General features: G+C 45.6%; 1 protein-coding gene across 1 annotated transcript; it reads left to right on the top strand.

The window, feature by feature from the left end:
* Positions 1–906: 906 nt before the first annotated feature.
* VWA2 (von Willebrand factor A domain containing 2) lies at positions 907–18,797 on the top strand. Its single transcript, XM_017839338.1, has 13 exons — positions 907–955; positions 1,579–1,653; positions 3,560–3,693; positions 5,156–5,265; positions 9,356–9,550; positions 9,907–10,037; positions 10,702–10,834; positions 11,483–11,538; positions 12,349–12,456; positions 13,290–13,871; positions 14,187–14,738; positions 17,843–17,965; positions 18,664–18,797. Exons 1-13 carry the CDS (start codon positions 907–909, stop codon positions 18,795–18,797), a joined length of 2,382 nt encoding a protein of 793 aa, XP_017694827.1.
* The last annotated feature ends 2,076 nt before the right edge of the window (positions 18,798–20,873 follow it).

The raw sequence follows: 20,873 nt of genomic DNA, 5'->3' as shown, positions 1-20,873 counted from the left end.
CTTTAACTACACAAAGAAAATCTGCTTTTGCAATGACAGAGGCAGAAACTCATTGGGAATCCGGTCATGGGTGTTCTAGTGAGTGCTTTTAGTCTGGAGAAAAAATAAATATATGTGTTTGAAACAGAAAGCCAAGGGCTCTGCCAGACAAACTTGGTCTAAATCTGAGCATGCTTGAAAGTGTCACTGAAGTCCTCCAATGATGTGATGGCAGCCTTGCTGATTTCAAAGGAAAAATGAGCAGAAAATTTACTTGCCTGGACAGTTATACATAAAAACATCTCCCCAGAAAGCTGGCCTTTGAAAAATGTAAGGCATGAAAGAGCCTGTGGTTGAATGTTGTTGAAGACCCATGATGAGGACATGCAGCAGTGCTGGCTGAGGCAGAATCCATGGGATGGGTCCCTGCTGTGTCAGGGGACACGGCTCTGCCCTGTGCTCAGTAAACCCCGAGAGTGGATGTGTTCAACTCTCCACCGGCTTCCTGAGGGACACAGAGGCCCTGGTGGGATTCAACTTCGAGAGGAAGGTGCAATGAAGAGGAGGGATATGGAGTAAGGAGAGAAGAGGTCTGGGTGGGCATGGAGGGGAGGAGAGGAGGGCAGGCTAGGCTAGGCAGTCCCTCCCTCCCTCCCCTGCAAAGCCTGCTCTCCCTGCTTGTGATAGTAAAGGAGATGAGTAGGGAGATTTTCTTTTCTATCTTTCCCTCATTTTCATGTTTTGTCCTTTTGTTTCCCACCCTTCTCCCCAGGGCAGGAGTTACTTTTGCCCCTCAGACAAAATGTTTCTGAGCCCATCACCTGAGATGCCCAGCAAGGAGATGATCAGCTGCAGGTAAAGAAACTGGCTTTAGGAACTGGATTCTTATTGCTCTCTTTTTTTTTCCCCCCTCCCAGATTTGACACCATGAGCCTCTTGTCACTTCCATCCATCTGCATTTTCCTGCTTTCCCAAGGTATGTTTAAATTCATCATTTTACATTAGTGGTTTTTGTCTCAGGTGCTTCCCCACCTCTGGCCAGAGTTCTTCATTCTGAAGAATGAGAACCAAGTCAGTGCCCCTCCCGGAGGTTTAGGAATAAACTTCTGAAACATAGTTTCACACAGAAGGAGAGAAAATAATATACCTGGAGAAACAGCTTTTCTGAGAATTCAAACATATGTGACTGATCTGTGGGTGAAGTGTCTAATTGATATGGGAAAAGCTGAAGTTGTTATCATACTAAAAGTGCATAAATTTCTCCAGTGCTTATGACTGAAATCTCAGAAGCCTAAGCTTGGTCTAGCTCTCATTCTTGCACTGTCCCCACACACAGTGAGCATAGGGACTGTCCTGTGTGCTGGAGTCATGTCCTTGGCATTTTTCATCCTTTCTCTGTCCCTGCTAGGAGGAATTTCCTGTCATAGGTAAGCTGCTGTGTCACCAAATTATTTTTTTGCAAATGTGAAAAGTATACAGCAAACCAGAATTTTTGCTATTATAGATTAAAGCAGGTGTGGGTTTTTTTGGGTTTGTTTTTTTTTTTATTTGTAAAGCAGTTTGTAGCGTTCATGGGTGATTATTTGTTTAATCCCACAGTTTTGCTGGTGTTGGGTGTACTAGAAATCCATGTTGACCAGGAGACGGTCGGCAAGATCTCAGCTGCTGTCAAGTGTAAGTTTGCTTTATAAAGCAAGTCCTTTCTACTTCTGTTTTTCTCCTTCCTTTGCTTTTTTTTTTTTTTTTTTTTTTTTTTCATTTGTTGCACCCATTCAGTCCATAAAGTCCCCAGCAATGATCTGGCAAGCACAGCACAGTGGCTGCTCTTCTGGGATGCAACCTACTCTGTTTTTCCCAAATTGGCTATTTGCCAGCTGGCTGGTGTTTCTGTCAGTTCCTTCAGAGCTGACTTCAAGCAATCCTGATTTAGAGAGCTGTGTTTAATTACAGACTTGATCAGACATCCCACGTGGGTAGTTTTTTCAGGCTGTAAAGCCAGCAGCAGTCACGATGCTGTGAGTAGGGGTGACAGAGCTCTGGCTGGCTGGCAAACCATGTTCACCTGCAGCTCCCCGGATGTACTTGCAATCACTGATAAACTGTATTGTATGTTCTCCTGCTAACCATTATTTTCTGTTGGCTGTCACGTGATAAATTACTTTTTTTTCTATGCTGGGAATGCCCTCCAGCCCCATCCTACAGCACCATGTGTTCAGTTCAGATATCCCATCTTGAGGTGCTGTGTTTGGGTATTCCTCACTGCTGCACATCACCACAAGTCTTTGGGTGGGCTGCAGACATCCTACTTACAAGTCCCAGGAAGAAAACTGCATGGCTGCAGCTGGAGCCCCCTCCTTGTACTGCTTGACTCCAGAGCAACCTGAGGAGCATTTCTCCATGCTGAGTCCAGTCCGAGGTGGAGGCACAGCAGATTTCTCTGTGCATGCTTAGGCAGGCAGCTTGGGGCAGGGACAAAAAACTGGGTTCTTGCATCTCCACGTTCAGCCCGGCTCAGAGGACAAGGCTGACAGGCCGGGAAGGCGCTGGAAGAGGGGCTGCGCTCCAGCTTGTCCTCAACACAGTGCTCCAGGGCAAGGCTGGGTGCCCTCTTAGAAGAACCAGTGACCCAGAAGGGAATGCTTTACAACTTTCAATCCCTATAATCTGGTATGAGAAAACCATAATTATAACTTCAGGTTTTGGCTAGCAGAAATGATTTGGAAAAAGTGGTGATAATAAAGAGATTATAATAATGGGGATAGAGTAATGTCACTGGCCAAAATGGTTCAAAGGTTTGGTGTGCTTGCTCTCTGTATTGAGCTTCTGGATTCAGTTTCCCTTGAAGTTGGTTCTGGTAAATGCTGCTGAGGAGACTTTAAAATTTCCATTTAAATGCTTTGAAAATGACTCTTCAGCTTCTGCAAACTGCCATTTATTTATTTATGTCAGTGAAATTATCAAAAGCATAAGCACCTCAGAAACTTGTACTTGGGAGCAGTTGTGTTCATGCAGGCAGGGGTGATACAAGGACACATCTCTGAAGACGAGATAAAAGGCAGATTTTTGTGAGAAGTGTTTCTGTCAGTATCTGGGAGCTGTTCAGAGAGTTCATGTTTAGAAAAATAAGAGCGTGTTTTGAAAGATGTGCTGCAGATGAAACACTTTGGTCTCCAAGGGACTCTGCACTTTGCAAGTGCCTCCTGTGTTCCCATCTGTGCCCTGGGCTGGGAGAGCCTGCAGGTCCCACCAGCACGGCCACCTCTCCCTGCTGCTCACCCCTGCAAGTCCTCACAGCAAGAGCAGCTCTCCCTGCGGTTGGTGATGCTGCTCCCGTGCTTTCACTGAGCTGGGAAACCAGGCTGGGGACCTGGACTCTAAGGTGAAAGCCTGGCAGACTGTGAGAGCTGAGCTGCTGCAGGCCAGAGCATGATTGCCTGTGGGCGATGGGATATCAGCACTGGGCTGCCCCCCTGTCTGCAAGTCCATTTGTCTGTCTGGATTTTCACCTCTTGGCTGTCTACTTTCAGAGAGTGGGACTAACAAAGTGCAGTTTCACAGTGTATATATTTTTTTCTCCCAGTGATGCAGTGCTCTGCTTCCTTAGATGTCCTTTTCCTCTTGGATGGCTCCTACAGCATTGGCAAAGGAAGCTTTGAAAGGTCCAAGCACTTTGCAGGCAAGCTCTGTGATGCTTTGGACATCCATCCAGACAGAGTGAGTGTCAGGAATGTCTCATCTAAGTTTCAAGCAGGTTGGCAATGTGTGGAAAGGCCAGTGGTAACATGCTGAGTGAAATTGCAAAATCCAACCTACCAGCTGTCATGAGGTCAGAGTATTTATCCAAAAGCCAAACAGGCTGCGGTTCCTGGTGTGCATCAGTCCCACAACACTACCCTGGTTGAGGGCCTTGGGGTGGGCTAGGGTGGTGATTGTACTTGATTCCCTGCCAATACCTTTCCAAATAAATGTCGGGTCTTTGGGAAGGTTGTGTCAGAGACATGAGGTCTCTGTGTAGCAGGAAGAGGAACCTGATGCTGGACAGCCTGTGGCTTTGAGGACTCCTGATCCACGTCCGATTCTCCAGAGAGATCTGGGAGCAAGGCAACAGAGGCAGGTCTTGTGTTTGCTCCTGGTTCCCACAGCTGGGATGCTTAGACTTGTACCCAAAAAACCTCCTCCAAATCAGATACCACTGCTGTTCCAGGTCCTACGATCGAAAGCTGCTGCTCTGCCCCTGTTGCAGAGGGGCTTTCAGCTTTGGAAGCTGAAGTCACCATTCCCTTCCATCATTTTTTCACCTAAAAAATCTTTCACCCTTCATGTCTCAGCTAATAGCCACACAGCACAGGAAGCTTTCTGCAGCCTGAACAGTGATGGAAAGGAACCACAATGCATGTGTGAGGCTTTGAGAGATGCTGGGGGGGCTCAGGTTGAAAGGGACATTTACTTCTTGTGGCGCAGACTAAATTGACTAAAAGACTTGCATCTAGGGACCAATTGCGATGTAGGCTTAGGCAAAAGAATGTAAACATTTAATGTTTGAAGATTTAGTGTTGTGTTTTGTCTTGGTTTTTAAATACCATCCTTCCCCTAGTCTTTCACTTAATCCTTGCATAGACTGGACTGAAAATCAGTAACCTTTTTGACTTCAAAGTTGTCACATTCCATAAAACTTCTTGTCAGACTTCAGTGAAATATTCTGGATCTACTGCCCAATACAGACAATTTAGTCCATTTGCATTTTCAACTATAGAAAATGGTTTTAGAGGAAGTAGTAGAAAAGTTATTTGTTTGTGTTGCCTACTGTGCTCAGTGCCAGAGGGAGCTGCTCCTAGTAATGGAAAGATTTCCTGCACAGTGTCTAAATGGGTTGGTATAGAAGGTGTTATTTATAAACTTACTGTCCCTGAGGCTACTAGGATCTAAATATAAATCCTAAGCTGCCTGTAACTGCAGCAAAGGCTCCTGTTGCCTGTAGATGAACTTTCTTGCCTTGTTTATAGTCTGTATAGATAATACTGGGGCTTCTGCTCTATTTTGAGTTCATTTAGAGTGCCAGTGGTTCAACAGGGAAATCAGTTTGCCTCTATACAATTTAGTCTTCCCAAATTTGTAAATTGATCAAAAGAGTAAACTTGCACAGACACCTTTCATAATCTTTAACCTTTTCTTTTAGGTCCGTGTGGGAATGATACAGTTTAGCTCAACTCCCCACCTTGAATTCCCACTGGATTCTTACCTAACCAAACAAGAAGTGAAAGAGAGAATCAAGAGGACTCTGTTCAGGTCAGCTTATTTTACAGCTCTTCTCTTTTTCTGGGCTCTGAATAATTTCTGGATTGAGAGTTTTGTGAGATTCAGACATCTGTTTTGCTGTCCAAACACAATGTGGTGCCCCCTGGGAGGGAGGTGAATGAACACTGTGGTCCATAATCCACAACCTGCTAAAAACATGCAACCTGGTCTGTCTTTGGCAGGGAAAGTTGATAGGGGAGAAAGTTTTCAGAGTCCTACTATAACATGGTAAATTCCAGATTTTTCTGGCCATTTGTGCCAGGCAGTGGGTTACACCCTCCATGGAAAAGCAGGCATGGTGTTCCCTCATGGCCAAGCAAAGGCAGGACAACGTTCTGCTTCATTTTTTGGCGGTTACAGTTTCCTATGTCCTGAGAGGTAGTGACAAATTGCTGGTCTGTAGATATCTGTGCATAAGTGCTTGCTGAATTCAAGAGGATCAGGTTTTCAGATGGAAACCTTTTTTCTTTCTGAATGTTAAGACTTGGATGTCTTCCCATGACCTCAGGAAATAGAGCCAAAAGTTTAAAGAAGCACTGTCCTTACAGCCTCTTAAAATCCAAACTTTTAATCTCAGAGAAATACATTTGGATCTACAAAGGATCTGACAATCACCCCAAAATAAAACTTGTTTTGGTGATAGACAAGGTACTGGTTATGGCCTGTGAGTGTCTATTCTTTTAGCTGATCCGCTTTAGGATTAAAGGTTATATCAGCATTCCTCATGGATGTCTTCTGCTCTCAGAATGATGTACATATTGCAAGTGAATGTGATCACTTTTGCATTTTTCAAGCAAAATCAATTGGCTGGTTTTGCTGTATTTCTTTTGATAAGTTTAGCCAATCAAGAAAACCTCTCGTGTACTGTTACAGGAAAAACTTTCCAGAAAACAAGATACATCCTCCTCTCTGGCTGTTGCTTGAAAGTCTGTGAGAGCAGAGAAAGTGAAGCAGTGTTTGGTGTCTGGCACTGAAATTCCTTCATGACAACAGATGGATGCTGACAGATCAAACAAAAATAATGACCTTGTGCTTGGCTGTTTCATCCAGTTTAAATGAAAAGCTGACATTTTGAAGTAGATAAAATGGTTATGGATGGATTCCAGTTGGCTTCTGAAAAAAAAAAAAAAAGGAGTGTTTGTCATCTTGGTTGAGAGGCTCCTTGATGTGCTTCTGATGAGCCTTTTGGCCAGTGAGGCATTTCCTGACTTCATCCCTGTGCTCCAGGCACAACGCTGACAGCACTTGGAAGGAGACAGCACTGGACTGAAGTGAAGCTTTTGTGATTTATTCAGAGACTGTTGGTCTCTCTCTGTGAATGCTGTCCAAAGAGCTTTGGAATTCATTGGCCAGTTTCAGCCATATTCAGTGGTAATCTCAGAAGCTAAATTTTATATGAATTTATTTCATATAAGTCAGCAGCTTGTTACAGGAGAGAAACCACCTTAGTGCTGTTCCTAAAGAAAAGCAGCAGGAAAAGTCCGGACCTCTTTTGGATTCAGAAAATCCTTATTGGACTAAAGGCTCAAGCATGCTTCCACTGTGTCAAAACCCAGCATACCTCCAAATGCAAATTGATAAGAAATTGAATTTAATGTGTTTTGGTACAGAGACTCTTTATAGACTTTTTCTAATCCTCAGGGCTCATATGGGCACAGTGTACTGAGTTCGTCAAGATTTAGTCATCACACTGACTACACACAATGTGTCTTCCCTCATGCATATCACTTCTCACTGAAATGTCTGATAGATACAGATATCTGGTCAGAAAAAGGCAGATTTGAACGTGCTATGAATACATGGTCACTGAGTATGCTTTGACATGATGGAGTGCAGAGGAAGAAGTACCTCAAGGAAGAAGCTCAAAGCAAAAAGGCCTGGCAGATACTGAATGAAAAAGGTTTCTATGAAAATCAGAGGATAGATGTTAAAATAATGAATTTGGGCATGATGAAATGCTTTTGTAGAACAAGCAAATCAGGAATCAGATGCTGAAGCAAAGGATGGATGTTCAGAAAGCAAATGAGGTGTGTTTGTGTCAATGTCGATGTAGGAGAACATGAATCCTCCAAGGAAGGAGTGACACTTCTGGTTTGGTTTCCCTGGCTCTCTCTGGGTGGCAATAAAAGCAGCCCTAAAGGGCAATCACAGAAAGTGATTTATAGCACAGCTCCTTGGACAGAACTAGAGGGCAGCTGGAAATGTCTCTTTTTTGATCTAGTGGCTGTATTATCACCAGATCTGTGCCATATTCCCAGTGAGCTGGAATCAAATATCCAGTTGAGGATTGCACATTACAGACTGCTTGCGTTATACAGATGGAGAACTAGCAAGAAAGGAAGAGGGAGACTCATGTCCATGCAGGACTTACCCCTTTGAGATAAGCAGAAATTTAGCCCTCCAACAACAAAAAGATGATGCCTTGTAGGCAGGGATTGAAGCTGGCTGAAGAACTTGCAGTGGAGGTTGCCCTCAGTTTTTCCAGGGGATGAAAAGCCTTTACCCAGCGTGTTGTGTTGTAGCAAGGCCTTTGGTGTTGGCTGGGTGGGGAAAAAAGGTGGTTGATGTGAGGCTTGAGTTGGTTGTGTCAGGTGGCCACAGCAGGGCCTGAGGTGCCTGGGCAGTCTGAGGCTCTTATTCTGGGAGGTAGGGAGGGAGTTGGGGCATCTGGGAATGATTTTACCCAGTCACCTTGGGATCCACCTGCATGGCCCACCAAACCTCACCCTGCAAGACAGAGGCGAGACTACCTCCTACCTCCTATCCAAGGTCTCTATCATGTTACTCATGGCTTTTACTTAAATAAAACTTCAGTGTTTGGCTCGAAATGTAATCATTCCTGCCTCAACCTGACAGAGATCATAGTTTTATATATAATTCTGATGACATTTCATGGGACATAGAACATGGAGTCCAGTCTTGACTAGGCATCTCTAACAGTCATTTAATGTTAAATCCTAAAAGCACAGGAGGACAGTCCCTGTCCATGGAGCTCACTAATAAGAATTAACAACTAGAGTAAATGTGCAGCCCATGAAAATAACCATACCCTGTCCTTCCCCTCCTAGATCTCTGTGCATGTATAGCACTCCCTTTTTTTATTCCCTTCTCCTTTATTTTTAGCACCCTCTGCAATGAGGAGCTCCTTGCCAGTTCACATCTAGTATGCCATCACCATGCACCTTGCTGTGCAGACACTGGCCATAGCCCTGCCTGCCTGCAGTCAGCATCCCTTCTCTCGGGTGCACTCTGCTGCCAGAGGGACCTCTCTTGTCCCTCCCCAGGCCTTGTGCCGATGTGCAGCACTACCTCCCAGACAGACAGCCGCAGTATCTACATGCTCAGCAGGGCAATCAGACTCTCAGGTTAAGGAGGCATCCAGGAGTTGGCAAATCTTATTTTTTAATAAAATCAGAAGAAATGAGTGTCAGTATTTCTAAAGCATCTTTGACTGAAGCTGTCCTCTGGCAAACTGTAGCTTATTTTCTACTTATACTGCATTCAAGATTGCTTTTCCTTGGGAGTTATTGCACAGCTGCGAGGCTTGATGTCTGCCCTTTCCTAGTGCTTAGCAGCAGCCCATTTTACCTGCTGATTTATGTCACTGCTGGAATGTGCCCCCTTTGGCACCTGAGTCCTGCTGTGGATTTAGTACTTTGCTACTGAGAGGATTGCTGAGTATTGAACTAATCAGCTTATACCTCAGGAACATTCCCTTCTCCAGGGAATATGGAATTTGCTAAAATATGCCAAAATATGAAGGTACGTGGTTCCTTGCACCACCAGAAACAGCTTTTGTGGGGCCAGGCAAGAGGGATTAGATGGTTTTGTGGAGAAGAACCTGGGATCAGTGCTCAAATCTGCCTCTATTGTCTTTGGTCCAAAATGACATTTAGTTTTCTTCCCTTCAGAGGTCAGCTTGAACACCCCTCTGTCTCTGTGGATGTGTTGTGTGGCAACAAGCAGAAATATGCTACATTTCCCATTACCAGAGGGGGGAAATTTGAAAACCAAATCGTAAACTCAGTAGCAGAAGAGCTTTGATTTCTGCTTTTCTGATTTTTATCTCCTTGCTTTGTAGAGGTGGGAGCACAGAGACAGGTCGGGCTCTGAAGTACATTCTCCGCAAGGGATTCCCTGGTGGCAGAAACTCAAGTGTCCCTGAAGTCCTGATCGTCATTTCAGATGGGAAGTCCCAGGGCAGCACTGCTATGCCTGCACTGGAGGTGAAGGAGAGACACATCACAGTTTTTGCAGTGGGAATCAAGTTTCCAAGGTAGGGAACTTTCCAGAGTGGGAAATGAAGGCGCAGCAGGTCCTAGTGAGTGAGGGGTGGTCTTGGGCTAGATATGAGTTTTGGGAAAAGAAAAGGGGAATTTGCAGATTAACACAGGCATGGAGGAAACACTGCTTTAGTGGCTGATGTAGAAGGAGGACCAGAGTTAGTGAGGGAAGCTTTTCCACTCAGGAGAGCTGTGCTACTGCCTGAGACTAAACAGAGGAGGACCTGGAAAACTATTTGATGAGTGTCATGGTTTTGTGTCAACTTTCTATTTGTTGCACAAGGGTTGGCCTTTGATACACAATTCTTTGGGGGCAGACTAAGCAGTTGAACCCTCCCTTGCCTGGCAGGTGGGAGGAGCTGCACGTGCTGGCCAGTGAGCCCCCCGAGCAGCACCTGCTCTTTGCTGGAGATGCTGATGATGCTGCCAATGGCCTGTACAGTGCCCTGACTGGCTCTGTCTGCAGTACCACTGCTCCAGGTAACCCCTCTCCTGGCTCTACCTTCGTGCCCATGCTTTGAGCTTGGACCATGTCACTGAGTGAGGAAGATGAGGCGGGATCAGGAAGTGTACAGGGGAATTAGCAGGTGTTGCACTTCAAGGTAACCTGCTTCTGGTGCCCAAACTGGATGATGTGCTTGCCAGCTACCTTTTCAAATGCTTCTAAGCTGCAGGACCTTAAATCTTTCTGTCTTGCAGCTCACCTTTGAAAATTACTATATCAGTCCCTGTGTATGTCATGGGGGATAGAGGGATAAATACAATTGTGTGACATTTTCTAATGGACTTGGCTGTGTGTTAAGGGGAAGCACCAGGGGCTTGCTGGAGATAGTAAAAAGATAAAACTAGAGTGGTCCAGAGGTAGAAGAAAATCAAATACATGAATGATAAAGGCAGCAAGGGGTCTGAAAAGCTGTAATTGAATCCTGAACTTAGCAGTGCGAGGTTTATAGCAAAGCAAAGGAGACTGAATAGTGAGCTCCCCAGAAAGTGGGCTAGGCTGGTGAGCTTGTCGACAGAAAATTTCCCTTCTGGGGTCTCATGGAGGCTCTTGGAAGCACTACTTGGTCTGCTGCTGGCAAGTAGTTGAAAATGGTTCTCTTTTCAGGCAATTGATGCTAGTTTGCATTTTTCTTTGCCACAGGCTGTAAAGTTGAATCCCACCCTTGTGAACGCAGGACCCTGGAAACTGTGAAAGAGCTGGCTGGGAACTACGTGTGTTGGAAAGGCTCAAAGCAGCCCAATGCAGTGCAGGCTTCACTGTGCCCCTTCATCAGGTGAGCTGGACACTCACACCTCTGCAAGTGAGTGGGGCTGAGAGAACATGAGAGATACAGTAATGAGGCTGTTGTCTGACCTTAACTCTATACTGGGATGAAGACTGATGCAAACATGGTCTCTAGTTGTAGGAATAGGCTCTGCTCTGACCCCACTGGCTGATCTGAGAAGCAAAGGGTAAGAGGAGGAACTGAGACAAGCAGAAGAAAATTAGCCCAAGATCACCATATATATTATAAATGGAATTTGGATTAGTTTCTGACCTATTGAACCAAGATCTTTTGAAGTTTACATCTCTGTAAATTTCTGTTTACATCTCTGTAGACTGTACTACAGAGGGTTTCTAGGTCCAGCTCCCTGTGCTGGTGCTGGTTCTGTTTTTGGCCACTCAGGCTTTCTTCTTTTCAGAGAAGACCCTTTTTCTTTGCTTGACTGCCCTGGGGGAGCTTAGGAAGGACTTTCCTATGGGGAAGTTCCAGTCACTGTCAGAAAACACTACTTAGAATGGATGTTTTCTTTGAAATACTTGTTTTGAAAAATTGTGTTTTCAAGGGAAAATTTGTTCCATTGAAAACACAGTAAGGTCAACCTTGAACACACCTTGTTAATTTTTCAATTCTTGATGAGTCTTATTCTTCCTGTTTCAGATGGAAGAGAGTCTTGATAAAATACCCATCCAGATGCTTCCGGACTGTATGTCCAGGTGGGACTTTGCCTTTCTAAAATTTTTATTTACGAAGCAGGAAAGAATAAAAAGACAGGGCTTTGCTTTCAATTCTAAAAATTTTGTTCTGAGTGAGAGATTATGATCCTTAGCAAGCAGTTGATAGTTCATCCAGTTTTTTTGTCTCATGAATATCTATGACCAGAGCTCTTCTGGATTAAAATGTCTTCTTGTCATTTCTTCTTCTACTTGAGAAGCCTGTGAATCCTCATCTACTCAAGTGCCTATGGAAGAGGTTTGTGCTTGCAGCGTGCCACTGCTCTCCAGCTAAGGGAGTATGCAGTGATGCCTCCAGCCATCGACCTGCTACCGTGAACAGCATCAGTTTAGCAGGGAACCTGAGCCATGATGATTGCCAGCCTTGTTTGTTGTGGCTGTTGAAATAGCAGTTCTATTTGCAAATTCAGGTGACAGCAGCTTTGTTTTCTTTGTCAGTACAACACTGTTCAAGCAGCAGACCAGACCAACTCATTCACTGCTGCTGTAAATCTGGCAGAGCAGCAGGACCTTTAGTAATTCTGTATTTATATGTATGAAGCTTCAATGGTGTTGTTCCAAAGCAAACAAAGTGAGGTCAGTCTGGTTTGCTTGCCTGCTGGAGAGCCATCCCAAAATGAAATTGCCATCGAGGTGAGGGTACACATGTCCCTGTGTTAGTTCAAACTCTACAGCAAGACGGGCAGAGCTGTGACCCCTTTTCCATTAATGGTGATGCTCACACTGGCAGAGGACGGGAAGGGGCAGGCTCCCTGTTGAGTCCTTGTCTTTCTCTCCCCTGGTCCCGTTTAGACCCTTGTGACTCCCAGCCATGCCAGAATGGTGGCACATGTGTCCCAGAGGGACTGGACAGATACCACTGCCTCTGCCTGGTGGGGTATGGAGGAGATTTCCACTGTGGTAGGTGTGAACTTGTGCTCTCCCTCCTTCCTTCTCAGCTGTGGTGGGCCTTTGTGGTGCCCTTTTGCACTGCCATGGGGATGACTGGGATTGGGCTGCAGTCTTTGGGCTTTTCTCCAGAAGACTGGCTAAGTTTATTCCCGTACTGATTACAATTGTGTCAGGCCCAGTGACTGAGTCCTGCTGTTCAGAAACCACGTGGATATGGAGAGCATCAATACTGACAGTCTCACCCTGGTGTGGCTGCCTTTGGGTGTAAATGGAGGTGCCATGTGATCAGGATAACAGAGAAACTGGGAGAGACACATTGATGTGTCTGTTGGTCCCCTCCCTGCACACACGAGCCCAGGAGGAAGTCCTGGTTTGGGGAGTTCAGTGTAAGGAAGCCAAGAAGGTCCTGTTCATTAGAAAATGCCTTGTACTTACTTTCCCCAGAACCAAGACTCCTACTTCAAAGTGTCTCAGGGTGTTATAGGTGAGAGTTTGGTGCTTGGACTCTCTCCTTTCTTCAGTGTGTGATTGTGTACACTCAGAGTGTTTTGCCCACTGTACTATGAGAGTGAAGTTGTCATTTCTGATTTGAAGTTTGCCACCCAAAAGTTCGTGAATTCCCCCAGACCCCTATAGGGTCTCTAAAGGCTTATGTGGCATCCAACCAAAATAAAGCTCACTCTTGGCACACTTGTCCTGCAGCTCACAACATGACTGGGTTTGGGTTACTGGACACAGTGTCCCTTCTCCACACCACAGGGCTCCCAGCAGGCCCCAGCTGAGGTGCCTGGCATGCTTGTCTTCTTGCCCTGTAAATGACTGATTGCTGTCTCTCTTTCCAGCAGCAAAGCTGAGCCTGGAGTGCGGCGTGGATCTCCTTTTCCTGCTGGACAGCTCAGTGGGGGTCACACTGGAAGGGTTCCTGCGCTACAAGGCTTTCCTCAAGAGATTCCTCCAGGCAGCAATGGGCCAGGACTCGCCAATGAACGTGGGGGTGGCCCAGTACGATGATGATGTCAGAATACCCATTGAATTGGGCCAACACAAGGATACACTCAGTCTCATGAAGAGCATTGATGCTTTGGATTTCAGTGGAGGAAGAACCCTTACAGGCAGAGCCCTGCAGTACATTGCAGAGCACGGTTTTAGGAGCACCCCAGTCTTTGCAGATGTGCAGGATGATCTCCCACGTGTGATTGTCTTGCTCACTGACTCGAAGTCCCAGGATTCAGTGGCAGAAGCCCCTCAGTACATGAAGGATCGAAATCTCTTCTTGATTGGTGTAGGCAGCAGCTTCATGAGAGCAGAGCTGACCAAGGTGACTGGCAATCCACAGCAGACAATTGTCTACTCTGACCCCCAGGACCTATTCAACAGGATCCCAGAGCTGCAGAGAAGAATCTGCAGTGTGGACAATGCTGAAGGTAAGGCTGTGGTATGGGCATTGTGGGATGAGTTTGCTAAGCCATGAAGAGGTGTTCTGAACTCCACTGGGGAAGAGGGAAGGACAGAATGATAATTATCCTTGTTTGGTTTGTGTCAGTCACAGATCCAGGGACTAACTTTCCATGAGTGATTGTTTGTGAGAAATCTCTACCTACTGGTGTGAGAGAGACATAGATCATTCTTCACAGTGCAGTGTTGAATTTTGCCCACAATTTCCTCCCACTGCTTTTTTTTGGTTAGAAAGGAGTACATGTATATTCTGAAAGATACCATGTTTGCACTCTTTTACCCAGGCTGCCAGGCACAGTCTCTTGATTTGACATTTGCTGTGGATGCCTCATCTGGAGTTGGCCTGAAGAACTTTCTGCGTCTGAGGCACTTTGTCAGGAGCAGCTGTTTCCACTTCACCATCAACCGAGATCTCACCCAAATTGCCCTTGTGATCTATGGCAGCAAAGCTCACACTGTGTTTGCTTTGGCCACCCACACAAGCAATTCTGCTGTCCTGCAAGCCATCGACCAGGTGCCTTTCCTTGGGGACTCAGCCTCTGCTGGCAATGCCTTGCTGCATATTTATGGTGACGTGATGACCGTGCAGAAGGGAGCAAGACCTGGTGTCAACAAGGTGGTGGTGCTGCTCACAAATGGGGGTGGACTGGAGGATGCAGCTGCCCCAGCTCAGCAGCTGAGGCACAGCGGCATCTTGGTGTTTGTGGTTGTCGTTGGGGACGCACAGACGGACACACTACTGAGAGTTGCTGGGTCTCCCAGCTACCTGGTCCACATCTCCTCCTATAAAGACCTGCAGTATTACCAAGGCTTTATCATTGAAAGAATCTGTGAAGGTAAGAGAACATCCAGTCCTTACTCTGTATGTTGGTGCCACCAGCTGCTGTTATTGTAGGTTTTCTGATTCTTTACCAAGTGAGCTCGATACTGTCTTTTGCGTTTTGTTGATGGGGAAACTACGACATAGAGATCTGGTGACTGTCCAAAGCAGTCCTACAGGAATGGTAAGCAACTAAGATTCAGTCCAGTGGGTGAGACTGGGCATAGTATGACTGGCTCTTTCTAGCCCTGCTAGATCTAGGTTCTGCTTTCCCTGAAAGAAAAAAAAGTTTGTTCTTTTTCTGATGTTGTTTTAAATCTGTAGAATTTTCTGTGAGTTATTGTACTACCTGTAGTGTTGCTGGGGGGGCTTAATGGCACATGTTTCTGTGCTGGTCCCTGAGTGTCTTGCTCAACAGGTTTGTGACCAGATGTTTCCAAAGTGGTGAATCTGCAACCTCATTACTCCTTTACTCCTTAGTGTCTCACTACTGAAGTTATGGTGTAGGCTTTCAAGAGTTTATATGTGTTGCACAGGATTTAATCTTAAAATCGGGATCTGCCCATTTTGAAGCCTGTGGACTGCTAAACTAGGCCTTCAGACAGCTTGTGATGAATTTTGTTTGCAGGACCAAATCCTTATCTTCAAAGTGGGAGGGAAGGATTTTCAAATATTCATGTAAAAACTCATGTTTGTGGGGGAAAGAAAAAAGAAAAAGGTGTGCTTCCTTCAAAACTTTGAGTCCTGAATGCCAGTCCCCAGCTGGGGAAAAAGAAGAGGCTCTGATACTAAGATTGAAACACTTGCATGCTGAGTGTGAGTGGCTGTGTTTGATGAAAATCAGCTTTTCAGAAAGGACAGCGACCTTCATTTTCACATCTTAATGGTGGTGAAAGTGTTTCTAGTTAAAATGCCATGCTTTGTTTCTCATTCAAAATAGCCCGAGTTTAACATCTAGTTATTTACTTTTGTTATGTTTTAACACGTTCATAAGACCAAAGGAAGAAGAAGAAGTATGTTTTGAGCTTCAGCACAACCAAAGGTCCTTTTCACCTCTGGGAATAGCTGTGTCTCCTTCAGGCTTAGAAAGAAATACAGCACCCTCTCTTTGGGGTGAAGAGCCGATCTCCCAGCAGGCTCTGCAGATGGTTTCTACCTGGAGCTTTTCAAAGGGTTTCTGTTGCAGTGGTACTTTCAGCTATGTTATTATAAAAACAATGTGCTGTACCATGAAATTATCTGAAACACTGCAGATGAAGGGGAAGAGACAGCAAGGTTCAATGAGTCAGGGTAAGAACTTATCATTTCCTGAGACTGAATTACTGCTTTCATTTTATGTGCAGGTAATCACTGTTTGTACTAGATAAGCCCTTCATTCATTCTTCTACTCCCAAGTCCAAGACTCAATAACAGAACCATGGTCTGTGAAAGGACTTAAAAAAATTTATGACTCATGATAAAAGTATTTGAGAAACAGACCCTGCCTCTGGATACCTGGAATATGGTATTTATTCTGAGGCTCAGCTGAGAAGTGTCCAGAAAAAAAGGACCCAGGGTCTAAGAGAAAAGATCCCGAGCATTAAATGTATACAAACCTGATTAATGGAAATAAAAATTCTTGGGATCATCAAAGGTTATAATCCTTGAAGTGCAAGAAGCTTATTTACTCAAATAATATGTTAACGGCAGGCTTGAGTTCAGAGAAAAGGTGTCCTGGTGGAATAGCATTATTCCCCCAGATAAGGGCTGTGAGGTTATGCTGTGGAGCAGCCATGGAGGGATGTGGTGGACACATGACATGTAGAGCAAGCAGCATGGAAAAGTTCTCTGGGGAACAGCAGTGCCTGGAAGATAAGTAGTGTGTCCAAGAGACCTAGCTTTCATTGCCAGTGGCTCTACCCGCCCGATGGAAGTGCTCTACACTGTCGGGTAGGAACCCATCTGAGATGTCCCATGGTGACAAAAATGTTTTTGAACCCAGCTTGGCTCCACATAAAATAAACCAGACCTAAAGATTGAGATGTCTCACGACAGTCAAAAAAAAAAAGAATTTCAATTACAATTTTGGCAGTGTTAGGTGTGGGTTGAGGCTTGATGTGCATGTATCATCATCGTCTGTACAGGGAGAACAAGCACCACGTGTGTTAAGCTGTAGAAAGCCCGCTGACAGATGGGGGATAATAGTTGTATTCTTTCCTTCTTCCCCATTTTCTATTTCCTCTGTGCTCCTCCTACTATGGAGCAAAGGGTAAAGCTAGCAGCTCTACACCACACAGTTGTTCAGCAGAGGAATTTCACACCGCTACCAACACGGTGGTGGTATTGCCAGCAGACTGGAAGCAAATCCCTCTGGGATGCTGCTACTTAATCTAATGTATTGGCAGCAAGGCAGCATGAAACACTGCCAGCCCTGCTGACAGCTGGGCTCTGTTGTGTTAAGAGGGTTGGGAAAGCTGTCACATACTTCATAACAACAGGGCTAATAACTTGGGCTGTGGTTGCAGGCTTCTCTCAAACCTCCTAGAAAAGAAGCCCAGAAATTTTTCCTGTGTTGTTTTCCATTCATGCCAGCCTTGCTTCCCAGCTGACTTCTTGTCCTTGTTCTTCTCTGGTAGAAACTTATATCCTCTCTGGGGCAAGGTGGGGTTTGAACTCCAGTGGCATCTGGGATTATAAACCTCTTGGAGCAGGGCATGTGTCTTGCTCTGCATTGTCAGTGTCTGGATGTGGGGAGCTTAGAAGTGCTCATGTGTTCAGTGCATAGCTCTGAAGATGCTCCATTTTGCTTTTCTGGGATATGCAGCCTAACATGATGTCACTCTTTTAAGCTTTATTAGGAATATTCTCTTCCAGATTACGATATCTAGGAAAGTTTTTCTGTTCTGTAGGTTAAACACAGAGGAGTTTGACACTTGGCACACAGTCCTCTGTATCAAGACAGGGTTGTGAATTTGCACCCTCTGACACGTTAATGTGTTTTTCCAGTCCCATTAGCCCTAGATGGCATTTTTTGATGCCTGGGATATATAGTTGCTTATCAGCACTCCTGATGGATGTGGGTCCTAGCTATTAATACTCTAGATGTGCCTGAGCCTGCTCTTCTCCTTGTGTTTGTTGCAGAAGCAAAAAGCCCCGTGAACCTCTGCAAACCCAACCCCTGCATGAACCAGGGTGTGTGCATCCTGGGGCCTGGGAGCTACCGCTGCGAGTGCCATGGCTGGGAAGGACCCCACTGTGAGAGCAGTAAGGATCAGCAGACAGCAACCACGGCACATGTCATCCCTTCTGAACAGATCCCACACCACCACCTCTCCTTCGAGCTGTTTGGTGCTGATGTGGTCTCCATCAAACAGAAAGTGGAGAGGTTTGGGCTAGTGAGGGGAACAAGGGCTTCTCTCACGAAGCTGTGTCCTGTTTTGTACGTTCACTGAGTTGGCTGCGAGGGGACCCTGAAAAGGTCTAAAAATTTTCATAATCTTCCGCTCTGTTCTGTTCCTCTTTTCCCTCTGCCCTGCTAGAAGAAACAATGTCTCCTAAACTACCCAGGTAGAAAGATCTGGCTCTCTTTTAATGGGAGGGAGCTATTTCTATTGGAGCATGACTCCCTCCCTATTGCTTTCACTGCTCTCCATGGTGCAAAAGCCTCCCCATTGCCTTCCTTCTCTTCAGCAGTGGAGCAATGGCCAGGAGGTTGGGAGTCACTGGCTCCCTAGAGGGGGCCCTGTGCCCACAGGGAGAAGTTCTCAGTTTAAGTGGGTTTCCCTCTTCTCCAGTATTTTGCTTTTTACCTGAGCTCAGCAGTTCTGAATTCCAGCCTGTGACCTCTAACACCTGTCAGCTAAGGCCAAGAGAATGCTTATTTGGTTGTCATGGACTGAGCGTAACCCTATCCCTTGGTCCTAAAGCCCTTATCCCACATCTGTGCTTCTCTTCTGCAACAGGAGTTCTCCGGGGTGATTCTCCAAGATCTCCAGTTCTTCCTCCGCACTCCCATGTGCAGTGGAGTCCAAGGGGCTTGCAGCACTTCTCCAGAGCCTTCTGGCACACTGAAAGGCACCTGGATCAGAGACACTGACACAGATGTGCCGAGTGCTCCAGTTCTCCCTCCAGGAACACTTATTGCCACTCACAGGCACAATCCAGCAAGCCACCACTGTCTTTGGCAGTGATGGAGCTGCTGCAGCACAGGGACTGTGCTGAGGCCATTCCCGGTTCCTGCATTGCACAAACTGGGCTTTCCAGTTCTCTCTTTCTTTTATAATTGAAGTAAATATTTGTGTTTCAGTATTTATTTCTGGAATTTTACATTTTTTCATCCAGGTCCTAGGGCCATGGGATTGGTTTTTTAAACAGATTTTGAGAGATCTTTGTGCTAGTTTCAAAATATGTAGAAGTTTGAGCAATTCTGGAGCTCCTGCTGAAGGGGTATAACACTCCAGGGCAGCCACGTGCTGGAGTGAATGGCTTGTTATATGCAGGAAGACAAAGAAGAGGAAGGAGAACTGATTACAAACCTCTGTTCTGTTTCAGAAGTTGTCCATTCTGCTTTCTTCTCTGAATTTATTTGGAGGGATCGAATATGGTTTATCTTCATGGGTATTTTGTAGCTGCATATTTTTCATAAGAAGAGGTTTTAAAGAGTGTTTAATGATTGATGCAACTCTAAAGCAGAGCTTTGGCACTCAGTGTGTGTTGCTGGGTTTTTAGTAGGTGTGTTGACTGCTTTTCTTTTAGATTTGACCCAGGTCAAATCCCGTTACCTGTGCTGCAAACACACCAAGTAAGGGCAATCCCCCAACCATCTGCAACAAAGGTCTGGTCTGTTTAGGCTCTGGATGGAGCCATGATTTGTACCATCCTTTTGGTCTTGGATCTTGGCCCACGGTTCCCAGTGTTGTGTTCCCGCTGCCTTTCCCATGGTGTCTGTCACATCAGGAGAGCAGGAGCAGGTCTGGAGGAGACTGAGGCAGAGGTAAAAACTGTGGCTGCCAGTGCTCATGAGAATACTGTCTGTTGTTCACAGAAGAAAAATCCCCTCACTCAGATGTCCTGGCCCCATGTTTGAATAGTAGTAACATTAGATGGACAAAGAGAGACACAAATTGCTCTGCAGGTTTGTTGTCAAAAGAAGAATGGTCCGAAAGCACTCTCAGGGATAAAAGCTGGCACTGAGACAGGAGCAGCACTGTCATGCCTTGTGGGAGAAACCAGGCTAGGAGAAAGGAGAATTTCCTTTCTTTTCACTGTCACTTTAGTAGGTTGTCTGTGTCCTAAGGTACAGCAGAATAGAGGCTTAGTTGAAGGACTGACATTTGGGATACAAAGAGAATCTAATCTATTAATGTTACTTAGGCATGGCTGTAGCTCAGCACTGCCTCTGTTGTTAAACTGTCAGTCTTCTCTTCTCGTGGGGAGAATGGGCTAGATCAGACCCTCAGCTGACACCAAAGATGTGGTTTATGTTTTATGGCACAGAGGGGTCTGTGGAGCTGCTATTCAGACTGCTCTGAAAAGTCTCCCCAGCCTCCCTGCACGTCCTATATTGTATGGAGGGTATGAGGGACCCCAGTTCTCACCCCTGCTGTCCTGGGGGGTTTGCAGCTCCCTGGGGGTTTCTCTGCCATTGTTTGTGTAACAGCATGGTTAGTTCTCTCCTCTCAGAGGCATTTGTCCTCTATGGGATCAGTCTGCTCTCTCAAACAACAGCACATTTGCCTTGTCCAGTATGCAGCTCTGGAGCTGGGATGTGCTTACCTGCCCTCGTACCAGTGCCCAAAGCCATTTCCTGCGGGATAGTTTGTACAGTGCTGCTGAGCACTTTGCCCTGTGGTAAATGTGTTGTGATGTAATCTTAGTTTGTGAGTTCTTTATTTTAATGCACAGCTAGTAAGTATGTTTTTGGTGTGTGGGGGCTTTCCTTGGGACAAAGTATGCTCGCTGGGGTCCTGACCCGGTGTTTTTACCATCCTGCTGTTTTAAGCACAGATGCACAAACACCTCTGTAGGATTCAGGAATCACAGACTGCAAAATCTCATGCTGGAGACAACATTTTAATGCTAGATGAGATACATCTAGCCATGTGCATCAGTTTCTCAAGCAGAAATGATATGAAAAATTGGAAACTCATGGAGCAGCTCAGGAAAGCTGGTT

This window comes from Lepidothrix coronata, unplaced genomic scaffold, assembly GCF_001604755.1.
Source record: "Lepidothrix coronata isolate B3197 unplaced genomic scaffold, Lepidothrix_coronata-1.0 Scaffold8, whole genome shotgun sequence".
Lineage (NCBI taxonomy): Eukaryota > Metazoa > Chordata > Aves > Passeriformes > Pipridae > Lepidothrix > Lepidothrix coronata.
Note: the sequence above shows the minus strand (reverse complement) of the source record. Positions and strands in the feature narration are given on the sequence as shown.

What these genes read in the sequence shown, in the direction of transcription:
- VWA2 (XM_017839338.1), top strand. Translation starts at nt 907, where the DNA reads ATGAGCCTCTTGTCACTTCCATCCATCTGCATTTTCCTGCTTTCCCAA. An exon ending in TGGAGGAGATTTCCACTGTG is followed by an intron (nt 12,457 to 13,289) that starts GTAGGTGTGAAC and finishes CTCTCTTTCCAG; the next exon opens with CAGCAAAGCTGAGCCTGGAG. An exon ending in CAGTGTGGACAATGCTGAAG is followed by an intron (nt 13,872 to 14,186) that starts GTAAGGCTGTGG and finishes TCTTTTACCCAG; the next exon opens with GCTGCCAGGCACAGTCTCTT.